At 45.0% G+C, this 13,105-nt stretch overlaps 1 protein-coding gene across 1 annotated transcript in view; it reads left to right on the top strand.

Moving 5' to 3' along the window:
* The window catches only part of JMJD6 (jumonji domain containing 6, arginine demethylase and lysine hydroxylase), a 293,711-nt gene that overhangs the window by 161,283 nt on the left and 119,323 nt on the right, over window positions 1-13,105 (top strand). The window contains exons 3-4 of the mRNA XM_068261994.1: window positions 6,636-6,922; window positions 8,037-8,172. Coding sequence (XP_068118095.1) covers window positions 6,636-6,922; window positions 8,037-8,172 — 423 coding nt within the window. The remainder of the gene's footprint in view (window positions 1-6,635; window positions 6,923-8,036; window positions 8,173-13,105) is intronic.

Below are 13,105 nucleotides of genomic sequence, written 5' to 3'. Positions count from 1 at the left end.
CTACATCTTTTATGGCTTTGCCCCCCAATTGCTGACCTGTGGAAACAAGTTGTAAATTTCCTTCATGACACCATGGGCTCCCCAGCCTCCTTAGATATTAAAAGCTGTATACTCAACATATATGATCAAGACATAAATAAGTTTGACAAACACTTTTTATTGGAGACTTTACTCACGCTTAAATTGTGCATAGCATATAGATGGTTATCCCCCACGCTTCCTACATTACTTGACTGGAAAATTAAGGTTAAAAATTCTCTTTCTCTTAAAAAATTAGTATATCAACATAGGGGTTGCCCCTCTAAATTTAATAAAATTTGGGATAGATGGACGAATAATAATACCTGATTAGCTTGTCTTCTACCTATAAGATTCTTATAAGCTAATGCCCACCGCTTCTGGTCTCTCTGCCTGATTACCTTGCATCGCTCTGGAGAACTCTGCCTATTAATTAAGTGAAGACACTCTTGTCCCTTATCCTTTAACCTCACAACCTATCACCTCCTCTCTTGTGTTGGCCTTAAAACTCACAGGATAGGACATTTGGGTATTCCCTACTTAATACACTGTATATTAAATCCTTTCCTCACACTTGTTACTGTGTTCACTTGACGTAGATTGTTTTTCTTTTTTAAGATTCTGTAAATGTATATGTACTCCCAAGATATAACAACTGACTGTACCTGTTTGAACATTCTGTATACTCTGTAATGCATTTCTCATTCAATAAACCTTTTGGTCAATTAAAAAAAAAACTTCTTCCTCTGACGATCCAGCAACCGGTCTTTGTTGTCCGTCTGCTCGCCGTACTTCCTGCGTACGCTAATGGGGGCAGATTAGACGGGATCACGGGGCTAGATTGTCACACAGGTAATCTAGCAGGGTCTAGCGTGGTTAAGGGAAACCTAAACCACATTAACCAGCTTCTGAAATTGGGCCCCTAAATGAGGAGCGAAAAGAGTGAAGCTAACAAGTCGGCATAAAAAATTAAGGCATCGACCCATCAGCACATGCTGCAAGGAGATGGGATCACATAGTTATTTGAGTTGAAAATAGACATACATCCATCAAATTCAACCAGAAAACAAAGTAAAAAAAGCCTGCTTCCTCACATATCCCTGTTGATCCAAAGGAAGGCGAAAAAACCTTACAAGGCATGGTCCAATTAGCCCCAAAAGGGAAAATATTCCTTCCGGACTCCAGATGGCAATCGGATAAAATCTCTGGATCAACACCACTGGGCATTACCTAGTAATTATAGCCATGGATGTCTTTTTCAATGCTAGGAAAGTATCTAAGCCCCCCTTTAAATGCAGATATAGAATTTGCCACAACTACTTCCTGTGGCAATGTATTCCACATCTTGATCACTCTTACTGTAAAGAACCTTTTACTAAAAAAATGTCTAAAACGTTTTTCCTCCATGCGCAGATCATGTCCTCTAGTCCTTTGTGAAGGCCTAGGGACGAAAAGCTCATCCGCCAAGCTTTTATATTGCCCTCTGATGTATTTATACATATTAATTAGATCCCCTCTAAGGCATCTTTTCTCAGACTAAATAAACCCATTTTATCTAACCTTTCTTGGTAAGTGAGACTTTCCATCCCACGTATCAATTTAGTTGCTAGTCTCTGCACCTGCTCTAAAACTGCAATATCTTTCCTGTAATGTGGTGCCCAGAACTTAATTCCATATTCCAGGTGTGGCCTTACTCGAGAGTTAAACAGGGGCAATATTATGCTAAAATCTCGTTTTTATTTCCCTTAATGCATCCCAAAATGTTATTAGCTTTAGCTGCAGCGGTTTGGCATTGAATACAATTTAACTTGTTGTCGATGAGTACTCCTAAATCGTTCTCCAAGTTTGATGTACCCATCTGTATCCCATTTATTTTGTATGATGCTAGACCATTGGTTACGACCAGCTGCTATTTATGTGCCCATATAGCCATCCTATCCAGAGCCGGATTTTCAACCAGGCACTGCAAGCATTAGCTTGTTACAGTCTAAAGGGCCCCGGGCACCTCACTCTCTACACTGCTATTAGGGTGCCACTTGTCCATACTTTCGGCTATCACAGGAGCCTGTCACCAGCAAGTTATCGGCAATCGAGTTCTGCCCCCTCTGACTCCATCGGCACCAAGAAGTCAGACAAGTCAAGCAGAGTCAGCCTGCAGTAGCTCCGCCCAGAATCCTCCTCTTCCCCAGTCAGCTGTGCAAAGCCTGTGTCTCGTCTCTGCCCCCAGCTGCAGCCACCTCCCTGATCCCGCCCACTGCACAGCACACGAGGACACAGATCCTGGGCTAGGTGAGATTTCAAACCTGTGTATGACAATGGAGAAGTGTAGGCAGAGAGAATGCAGGCACCCAGCATTACTATTCACAGACTCTGCCACACAAGCTTTGGTTTACATAGCTTGTGTGGGGGAGTCTGTGACTTGTAGTGCTTTGTGTGTGGTGTGTGTGTGTGTCACTTGTAGTGCTGTTTGTGTGGTGTGTGTGACTTGTAGTGCTGTGTGTGTGGTGTGTCTGTGACTTGTAGTGCTGTGGTGTGAGTTTGTGACTTGCAGTGCTGTGTGTGTGGGGTGCGTCTGTGACTTGCAGTGCTGTGGGGAGGGGGGGGGGATCTGTGACTTGTAGTGCTGTGTATGTGTGACTTGTAGTGCTGTGTGTGTGTGTGACTTGCAGTGCTGTTTGTGTGGTGTGTGTGACTTGTAGTGCTGTATGTGTGGTGTGTCTGTGACTCGTAGTGCGGTGGTGTGAGTGTGTGTGGCTTGCAGTGCTGTGTGTGTGGCATGTGTCTGTGACTTGCAGTGCTGTGGGTGGGGGGGGGGGGAATCTGTGACTTGTAGTGGTGTGTGTGTGTGACTTGCAGTGCTGTTTGTGTGGTGTGTGTGACTTGTAGTGCTGTGTGTGTGGTGTGTCTGTGACTTGTAGTGCTGTGGTGTGTGTGTGTGTGTGTGTGTGTGTGTGTGTGTGTGTGTGTGTGTGTGTGTGTGTGTGTGTGTGTGTGTGTGTGTGTGTGTGTGTGTGTGTGCGTGTGTGTGACTTGCTGTGTGTGTGGTGTTTCTGTCACTTGTAGTGCTGTGTGTGTGTGTGTGGGGGGGGGATCTGTGACTTGTAGTGCTGTGTGTGGTGTGTGTTTGTGACGTTAAGTGGTTTGTGTCTGTGACTTGCAGTGCTGTGTGTGGGTGGAGTCTGTGACTTGTAGTGCTGTGTGTGGTGTGTGTCTGTCACTTGTAGTGCTGTGGTGTGTAGGGGAGTCTGTGACTTGTAGAGCCAGATACAGAGGTGACTGACCACATATGCTATTGCTCCGTTGTTATTGCCTGATGAAGCGGGATCAAACCTGCGAAACGCGTTGCATATTTGGAGTTCATAAATAAAATAAATTGACTGTCTTTACTACAGTCGTTGTGTGTCTCCCTGGAGGAGGTAAGTCCACCACTACCTCCTATATTTACCAAGGATTTGGTTTTTAAGCTCATTTAGCTTCCTCTTATCCTTTTTTGGCGCCTCTGTTCTCCTGCATAATAGTTTACTCCATTCAGCTAGCTACCAACATGTCAAGGATGCCATCCCGTACGGCCAATTTCTGTGCCTTAAAGTGCCTTAAAGCGTTATATATGCGTTCCCCTGTTTGCTATTGATGCCGGCGACGATCGCACTAGAGGGACACATGCGCCCTCTAGTGATGTTTCATGTAGCTACCACTCTGGTAGCTTTACATGAAACAAAAAAACAAAACAAAAAAAAAAACAAAAAAAAAAATGGATTTCTGCCTATTTTGCAGACAAAATTAACCGCCAGGAGGGTTAATGAGGCGCATTTGGGCAATGCTGGTTGTCTCTCCTTTGCTGGACTGGAAACAGTTCAATGTGATGGCAGAGGCGGATCAAGAGATGGTAGACTCTCAAGAAGAGAATCCTGGATGATATTGCATACTGATGCCTTGGGGAATCTGGGTTTTAATGAGAGAGCTGAAGCTAATGCTTTTTTTTTTAAATAAGTGTCTGGGTAGGAATTATACTTTTACTGCACTGTCACATTTATTCCTTGCCCGATGTTCCCTCCTCCCTTTGGAAAGAGGAGAGGTGGTGGCAAGGGCTACCTGTATATAGCTGGGGTAGGAATAAAAGTGTCAGGACCCATGTGTCCTGAAGAAGCGTGAAAGACACGCACAACAGCTGTAGACAGAAGGGATTGTTTGTGTACTTGTCCTTGGTGGCCAAAATAAACAAAGATTTGCTTGGAGAGTGCCGCAGTCCATGTTTCTTTTGATCCATAGCATCATAAAGTGGTCACCCTGTAGGAAATCCTGTTCGGATATACTGTGAAACAACATCTTTCCAGCAGAGTATAATGCCAAATGGGGTGTAAGCCAGCATCATAAAGTGGCTAGTCTCTAGTAAGTACTGCCCTAAACGCACTGTAACAACATTGTTCCAGCAGGCTATAGTGCCAGGAGAGGAAATAAGCCCACATCACAAATTTGCACTCCTGTAAAGAGTCCTGCCCCAACTCGGGTAATGGCAGCATCAATCCATCAGAATGCAATGCCAGGAGGGAGAGTAAGTTCGCATCATAAAGTGGCTACACTGCATTAAAGTGTACAGAAAATTTAGCCAGGTCATCGGTCAGGTTTCCCAGTGATCCACATATCCATCACAATTGGAAACAAAGCGATCATGCCAACCAAAGCAGTTGGAAATATCTAAGTACTATAGGAAGCTCATAATAATAAAGAGTTTGGTGAATGAGGGCCATCTCTAAGAGATGTAGCTTGAGGTGCTTAATAAGGTACAGTATATGAAAAGCCAATCCATCATTGGCAGTTACTGTGATTACACATCACGCAGCTGTGGGGGATCTGCGTCTCAACGATCAGATCCTCGGAGGCCATGCCAGTCTTTGCGGTCTCTGTTCACTTTGTTGATCCGGTGGGAGATAGAAGACTATTCCTGTATCAGATAAAGCTGAAGAAGCTTCAGAGGCAGTCTTGCAGGTGTAGGTTTTGTTACCCGACTGAAAGGACAACTTAAAGGGAAAACCCCACCGTTACATAACAGCCGCCCTTTGTAAGGCCAGTGTATATGGTTGCAAAGCCCTGCATTTTTTGTATAGTGATCAGGGCTAAGTAAGCAAATAGCTGAATTGATTGCGACATACCTGGTAATGGCGAAAGGTTCCTGGCTGCCAGCAGAATTTTGTCCCTATAGTCCAGAGTATAATTTAAAAATAACATCTCGTGTCAGGTCTGCGTTTCTATTCTGCACTAGTTGCCAATGGATGCGAATTATCCGCAACAGGTAGGGACCTGCCTGGGGTAGTAGGGTGCTGAATAGATTATGGGCTCGATTCACAAAGCGGTGCTAACCCAGTTAGAGACTTTAGGCATGATAACCATTGCACCACTCTGGTGAAAAGCCAGTTTAGGTGTGATAAGTTTAGGCATGATAAGTTTAGGTGTGATAAGTTTAGGCATGATAAGTTTAGATAAGTTTAGATCACTTGCAAAGTCCCGCACGCAAAGCAGCGCCATTAAACTTTATACGAAGTGCACCAGACTTTGCTAGCGCAAAACTTTTGATCAGCTGTGCACTGCGGTGCTAACGCAGTTGGCGCTTAAACTTATCATGCCTAAACTTATCACACCTAAACTTATCATGCCTAAACTTATCACACCTAAACTTATCACACCTAAACTTATCATGCCTAAACTGAGTTTAGGCATGATAAAAGGCTTTTCACCAGGGTGCTAACTGTTAGCACCGCTTTGTGAATCAGGCCCAATGTGCTGTAGCCTCTAACTCCAGCACTGACTCGGGGAGGCCCCTAATGCGGATGTTAGCTTGCCGGCTCCTATTCTCCTCTAAGTTCTCTATCTTTGATTCCCAGAGGTCAAAGTGCGGAAATCATGAGCTTCCATTTGTGTCTCTTCAGCTTCAACTGCTGTTACAATATCACCTGCCTGCTTCTCTAGAGTGGACACTCGTTCCTCTATATCAGCAATCTGGAGGAACAGCTCTGTTAAAGGAGAACTGTAGTGAGAGGTATATGGAGGCTGCCATATTTATTTCCTTTTAAGCAATACCAGTTGCCTGGCTATTCAGCTAATCCTCTGCCTCTAATACTTTCAGCCATAGGCCCTGAACAAGCATGCAACAGATCAGGTGTTTCTGACAAATTTAGACAGAAATGACAAGATTAGCTGCATGCTTGTTTCTGGTGTGATTCAGACACTTCTTTAGGCAAATAGACCATCAGGGCTGCCAGGCAACTGGTATTGCTTAAAAGGAAATAAATATGGCAGCCTCCATATCCCTCTCACTACAGTTCTCCTTTAAAGCTTCTCGAAGCTGGATTTAAACATGCTGCGTATAGTAGTCAGCAGCTCCTCATTCATTAGACCCCCAAATGCGTTGTCATAGCATGAGATGAGGACTTATCTTGTGATGATGGAGGTAATTTCTCCGGGGAGACAGGGCTTGCTGGTATGTGGAGAGCTCTTGGTGGAAGAGGCCTCGGTGGTCATCTTGGATCTCTTCATTGCAGACTGAGGCTTACTACTACCTGTGTTTAATATAGTATTTTCAGATGACATAATCTAGATCCTTTTTATGTTTTGTATTTCAGGTGGTTTGTCATGGGTCCTCCTCGGTCTGGCACTGGAATCCACATAGATCCTCTGGGAACTAGTGCCTGGAATGCCTTGGTCCATGGCCACAAGCGTTGGTGTCTATTTCCCACCAATACGCCACGTGAATTGATCAAGGTGACTCGGGAGGAGGGTGGCAACCAGCAAGATGAAGCCATCACTTGGTTTAATGTCCTATACCCACGCAGTTTACTTTCTACTTGGCCTCCTGAATTCAAGCCATTAGAGATCCTACAAAAGCCTGGAGAAACTGTGTTTGTGCCAGGTAAATACCTTGAGCTACATCTCTGTATAGGCTCTCCATCCCCCAAATAGTTAGGACTCAAGGCACCGTTTATGCTTAGCCCTAAACAATTCATATGAAAATAAAAAGGAGAGATATCCTTCGTCCTTGTGGGACTCAGACATCGCTGCCACAGCAGAGCCATGCTTACACTATGATTGGTTACACCAAAGCTTCAACATATATGCCACTGAATATCTACAGCAGTGGCAGATTTTATAACACCCCCCCGCCCCACCCCCCACAATCTGAAACTTGGGCATCTGGCAGTCTTATAAACTTTACAAAAACAAGAGTATGGGGCTTTAAATGAACAAGTATAGTCTTTTATTCTTCTAATCAAAGTCTTCACAGTTACGGACACTCGGTTAAACACAATTTCCAGAAATCCAAATCACAAATACACGACGGCAGTCGTGTATTTGTGATTTGGATTTCTGGAAATTGTGTTTAACCGAGTGTCCGTAACTGTGAAGACTTTGATTAGAAGAATAAAAGACTATACTTGTTCATTTAAAGCCCCATACTCTTGTTTTTGTAAAGTTTATATTTAACTCAGGGGTGGAACTATAATATTTGGTTTTATCTGTAACATCTGGCAGTCTTAACCAACCGGTATTCCTGAAGGAGAAAAAGGTGGGGCAGAACGTTAGTTTTTTTTTTTTTTATGCAAAGCTGTGCACAGCAGAAGTGACTTACAGAACCTCAGTGTGCCGTCTTCTACACTCCTGCGGCTTCAAGCTGCTTTCCTGCATCCATTTATGGCTCCTGGCGTGTCGCCTGACCTGAATCGGGTCACATGCACTCTTCGGCAGCTGTACACAGAGACGCAGGAAGTGTAGAAGATCGTCACTCAAAGGATTTCTAAGTCTCTTCTGCTGCACATCGTTTTGCACGGGGGAGTTTAGTGTTATTTTAGGGCCGGTTGCTTGCCTTTTCAAGCAACCGTCACGCACACATATTGGGCAATACCTGCCTCTGCCAGATACAGGGAGTCTTACTGTATTATTATTATTATTATTATTATTATTATTAAACTGTGTTAGAAGCTGTGCTGTGCTATGATGCATTTTTTTTTTTTTGCTTTTTCCCCCAGGTGGTTGGTGGCATGTTGTACTGAACCTTGACACCACTATTGCCATTACCCAAAACTTTGCCAGTTGCACAAACTTCCCCATTGTATGGCACAAGACAGTGAGAGGGAGACCTAAACTTTCCAGAAAATGGTACAGGTAATGGAGGGAGATTCATTTTTGCTTGGGGGGTGTAGAACCTAATTGTATTTAAAGAGGGATTAAAATCAAATTCCATTTACCCACTGCATTGTGTTCATTATGAAGCCTGGAACCTCGTCCTGAATTGCAATCACTCCAATCTATTCAAAAATGTTTCTGCTGTAATAAATCTTCTCAGTCAGCCCTGCTCTATTTTCGCCATCACCGACAAAAAGATTTCATCACCCCTCCCGCATTCCTGCTCCTCACTGATTGGCTGAGGGCAGAGTTTAGTGTGAAGCAGTGGGAAATCTGATCCTGCTGTGCTCAAATGTTTACAAAGCAAGCTAGCTATGGCAGTGCAGAGAAAATGGGGAAATTACATCAGGATTGGCTTCAGTCAGAGGGAATCAAGATGGCAAATGCCAGGAACAGAATTCTCTTTATTTACTATAGAACGCTGAAATCAAAACGTGGACTTTACAATACATCTGTTATGTAAGTAGTAGTTATATATACGGTACCTTATAACACCCACGGTACCGGCGGATCGCTCAGAAGCAGCCGTATCAGTCCGCCGACAGTGCGTACACACGCCGGACTGTCGTTGGCACGCCCACCCAGCGGGAGGTAACGACGGACCCGTCGTTGCCTCCAGTCCGGCGTGTGTAAGCACCTTACCACTGCTGATCACACCAAGCCTTCTAACAGCTGACCTGAAACAAGACCTTCAACCTCTCTGAAGACTTGATTGCCTGTGATTGCCCTCACTCCACCCTGTGAGTAATCCTTTATACATTATCCAAGGCATATGCACCGAGTGACTATTTTCCACATTTATGTTATTATTTATCATCTAACTCTAAAACAAGGAACTTTACTTAAAATAAATCTATGATCTAACTCTGTGTAGGAATGAAAGGATTTTGCACAGATCCCCTTTGATCTCAGCAGGACTCCAGAAGTAAAAGCTATCTAAACAAGTCTATTGTCTCTAATGTCAACATACAAATACTCATCAAAGGATCTTCTCTCTGCCTGCCCTCCCAAAAAACCATTACAAATTAACACCTCACTAGCTCTCCTTTTAAAATCCTTCGGGATACTCAAGAAAAGCAGAAGGGGGAGGAGAGGTAGTGGATCCAAGCATAAAAAAACATAGTTGTCCCCAGGAAAGCTCAATCACAGCTACACTCTGCAATGCCAGATCGATAAATAATAAGACTGCAACTATACATGACCTAATAGAGCTCTCTGATTTGACCTTTTTGACAGAGACCTGGCTTGGGAAACATGCAGGCCCAACTCTCGAAGCAACCGTGCCGACCAACTATTCAGTCTTGCACTGTGAGAGACAAGTCTGCAAGGGTGGGGGGGTTGCCATATGCTTCAGATCCTCTTTGAACATAAGGCCCCTGCCCATAGGTCCCATTGAAACCTTTGAATGTCTTGCAGCCCAACTGTCAGCAGAAGTAAACATCAACATATTGCTCATATACCGCCCTCCAAAAAATGGTCCAACCTTTCTTAACCTCCCTGGCGTTCTATTAAGATCGCCAGGGAGGCTGCGGGAGGGTTTTTTTTTAATAAAAAAAAACTATTTCATGCAGCCAACTGAAAGTTGGCTGCATGAAAGCCCACTAGAGGGCGCTCCGAAGGCGTTCTTCTGATCGCCTCCGGCGGCCAGAAGTAACACGGAAGGCCGCAATGAGCGGCCTTCCGTGTTTCGCTTACCTTGTCGCCATGGCGACGAGCGGAGTGACGTCATGGACGTCAGCCGACGTCCTGACGTCAGCCGACGTCCTGACGTCAGCCGCCTCCGATTCAGCCCTTAGCGCTGGCCGGAACTTTTTGTTCCGGCTATGCTGGGCTCAGACGGCTGGGGGGACTCTCTTTCGCCGCTGCATGCGGCGGATCGCCGCGCTGCAGTGGCGATCAGGTAGCACACGCGGCTGGCAAAGTGCCGGCTGCGTGTGCTGCTTTTTATTTGAGCCAAATCGGCCCAGCAGGGCCTGAGCGGCAGGCTCCGGCGGTACTGGACGAGCTGAGCTCGTCCAGACCGCTCAGCAGGTTAAGGAAATATCTGAACTCTTATCCTGCCTAACAGTGGAACACCCTAGATGGATCATCCTGGGAGACTTCAATGCATGGGTGGATGATCAAGACTCCCGCCTAGGAAGTGAACTACTTCTCATAATGAGTGAACTGGGTTTCTCTCAGGCTGTCAACCTCCCACCCACAAGAAAGGGCACACCCTGGATCTTATATTTCATTCCGGACTTTTAATATCACACATGGATATAAACCCAGTGGTATGGTCAGACCACCACACCATCCACTTCTCTCTGACAGCACCAGCGATAAAACACAGAGGGAAAGAACTCATAAAATACCATTCTCTGAAAGATGTCTCACCCCAGCACGTTCAGAATACCCTCAACTTCGACGCATTAACCAATCATTGCGCAGACCTAGACTCTATGGTCCTGATGTACAACCATGCAGTGTCATCTGCCTATGACGCCCTTGCTCCAGTTCGCATTAAACGGTCTAGACCACTTCACCATGCACGGTGGTTTGACAGCTCACTAAAGGACCTAAAGAAAGAAGTGCGCAGACTAGAAAGGAAGTGGCGAAAATCTCAGAATTCAAAAGATAAACACACCCTTGTCTCTCACCTGGAAAGCTACAAAATGCGATCACCAAGAAAAAATCCTCCTACCCATCACAGGAGATTGCAAAGGCCGCCAACAGGCCAGCTCAACTATTTCGCACAGTTGATTGACTATGTAACCCATCCTGTCTAAAACCTACTATAACTCTTCCTTTAAAGGAGCTATGCGAGAAATTTGCTTGCTACTTTGCTGACAAAGTATCCTCTATTTGGTCTCTCATTCAGTCCACAGCACCTAAGACTTATTCAACTCCTTGTAATAGTTGCAAAAACAACCTAGCACCCTGGACTGACTTCAAAAGTATTAGTGAGGAAGAGATCTCAGACATCCTCCGTCGCCTCCGCCAGACAACCTGCTACCTGGACCAACTAAACATATGCTGAAATGCCCTGACCTGCTTGGTCCAGCATTTCACAAAATAGTAAATTGCTCTCTGCAAGCAGGGAGGTTTCCTACCTCTCTAAAAGAAGGAATCATCAAGCCCCTTCTTAAAAAACCTTCCATGGATCCAGATGCTATGAGCAGCTACAGACCTGTCTCCAACCTCCCCTTCTTAGGTAAAGTTATTGAAAAGGCTGTCTATCTGCAACTTGAAACTAGGCTGTCAGTAAACATCCTGGACCCTCTACAGTCTGGCTTTAAGAAACACCACAGCTGTGAAACAGCCCTCATCCAAGTCTGCAACGATCTGCTCATGGCAAGGGACAGAGGGGAATGCTCCATCCTAATCCTCTTGGATCTCTCAGCGGTTTTTGATACAGTTGACCATGAAATCCTGCTTAACAGACTGCAGGAGTACTGTGGCATCAGTGGATCAGTCCTCCAGTGGTTCAGATCATTCCTGACTGACAGAACACAGAGAGTATCCCTAGGTCCTATAATGTCCAAACCTGCACCTCTACAATTCGGAGTGCCACAAGGATCAATCCTATCCCCTCTGCTGTTTGCAATCTACATGTTGCCACTCGGTACACTTATCCCATACCTGTCCTTCAAACCTGGTGGAACAGACCCTACCCCAAAAATAAACTCTTGCTTAGCTGAGCTACAGGCATGGATGAATGATAACTGGTTGAAACTGAATGTTGACAAAACTGAGGTCCTGTTTGTCCAAAGCCAGCACTCGTCATCAAAACAGCTCTATCCTAAAGCAACACCAATCAGGATTGGGAATTCAGACATAAACAGCTCCAACCTTGTGCGCAGCCTTGGCGTACTAATCGATGGGGAATTGAGTTTCAGAAACCAAATCTCATCTGTAGTTAAATCTTCCTTCTTTCATCTGAAAAACATTGCAAAGATTAAACATCTGATTCCCCCAGAGGATCTTCCAACCCTTCATCACATCACGGCTGGACTACTGCAATGCCCTTTGTGCTGGCCTCCCCAAAAAGGACCTGCGTCGCCTGCAATTAGTGCAGAATGCTGCTGCCAGATTGCTAACAAACCAGCCTCGCCACTGTCACATTACACCGATCCTTCGCTCACTGCACTGGCTACCAGTAGAATGGGGAATACTCTTCAAGATTGGACTGCTGACATTCAAATCCCTGCACAATCTGGGCCCTGGATACATGAAGGACCTGCTGAAGCTGCGCCACACCTCTCACAACCTCAGATCAGCAAGTTCTATAAACTTGGTCACTCCCAGAGTGCACCTCAAAAAATCTGGAGATAGAACCTTCTGTCATGCTGCCCCTGCTCTTTGGAGCTCCCTGCCACACCCAGTAAGGACGGCACCATCCCTGGAGCTATTCAAATCCAGACTGTTTAGCCTGGCATTTCCGGACTTAAAAAATTCTTCCTCTGTACCATGATGGTCGGAGCCATGCTTATGCGCTTTGAGTCCTATGGGAGAAAAGCGCTTTGCAAATGTTATTTGTTGTTGTTGTTATGGACACCCAAGTTTATCCAGATCGCTCTGTTTCACGCTGAAAATCGCTGCAAAATCACTGCTATTTTACCATGATTTTAAGTATGGAACAGACTGGTTTTCACACTGGTATTTTCTATTTCTTCTCTATTTCTCTGTAGTGATGGTTATGTCTAGTAGAACTCATGGGGAAGCATGTGATCAGCTTGGTCAGGTGATACGCAAGCCTCACAGCAAATTGGAACGTAGCAAATCTATCAGCTGATCAAACAAATCAGATGCTTCTCCCTGGGTTCTCCTAGACATGGCCATCCCAATTTCTCTGCTCTCTGCTAGGCTGCTCTGCTAACTCTATGTCTAATCCTGTGTCTGATCACATTTTCTACAGTATTATATTATGCTA

Source organism: Hyperolius riggenbachi, chromosome 12, assembly GCF_040937935.1.
Source record: "Hyperolius riggenbachi isolate aHypRig1 chromosome 12, aHypRig1.pri, whole genome shotgun sequence".
Lineage (NCBI taxonomy): Eukaryota > Metazoa > Chordata > Amphibia > Anura > Hyperoliidae > Hyperolius > Hyperolius riggenbachi.
This window is presented reverse-complemented; position numbering and strand designations above follow the sequence as displayed.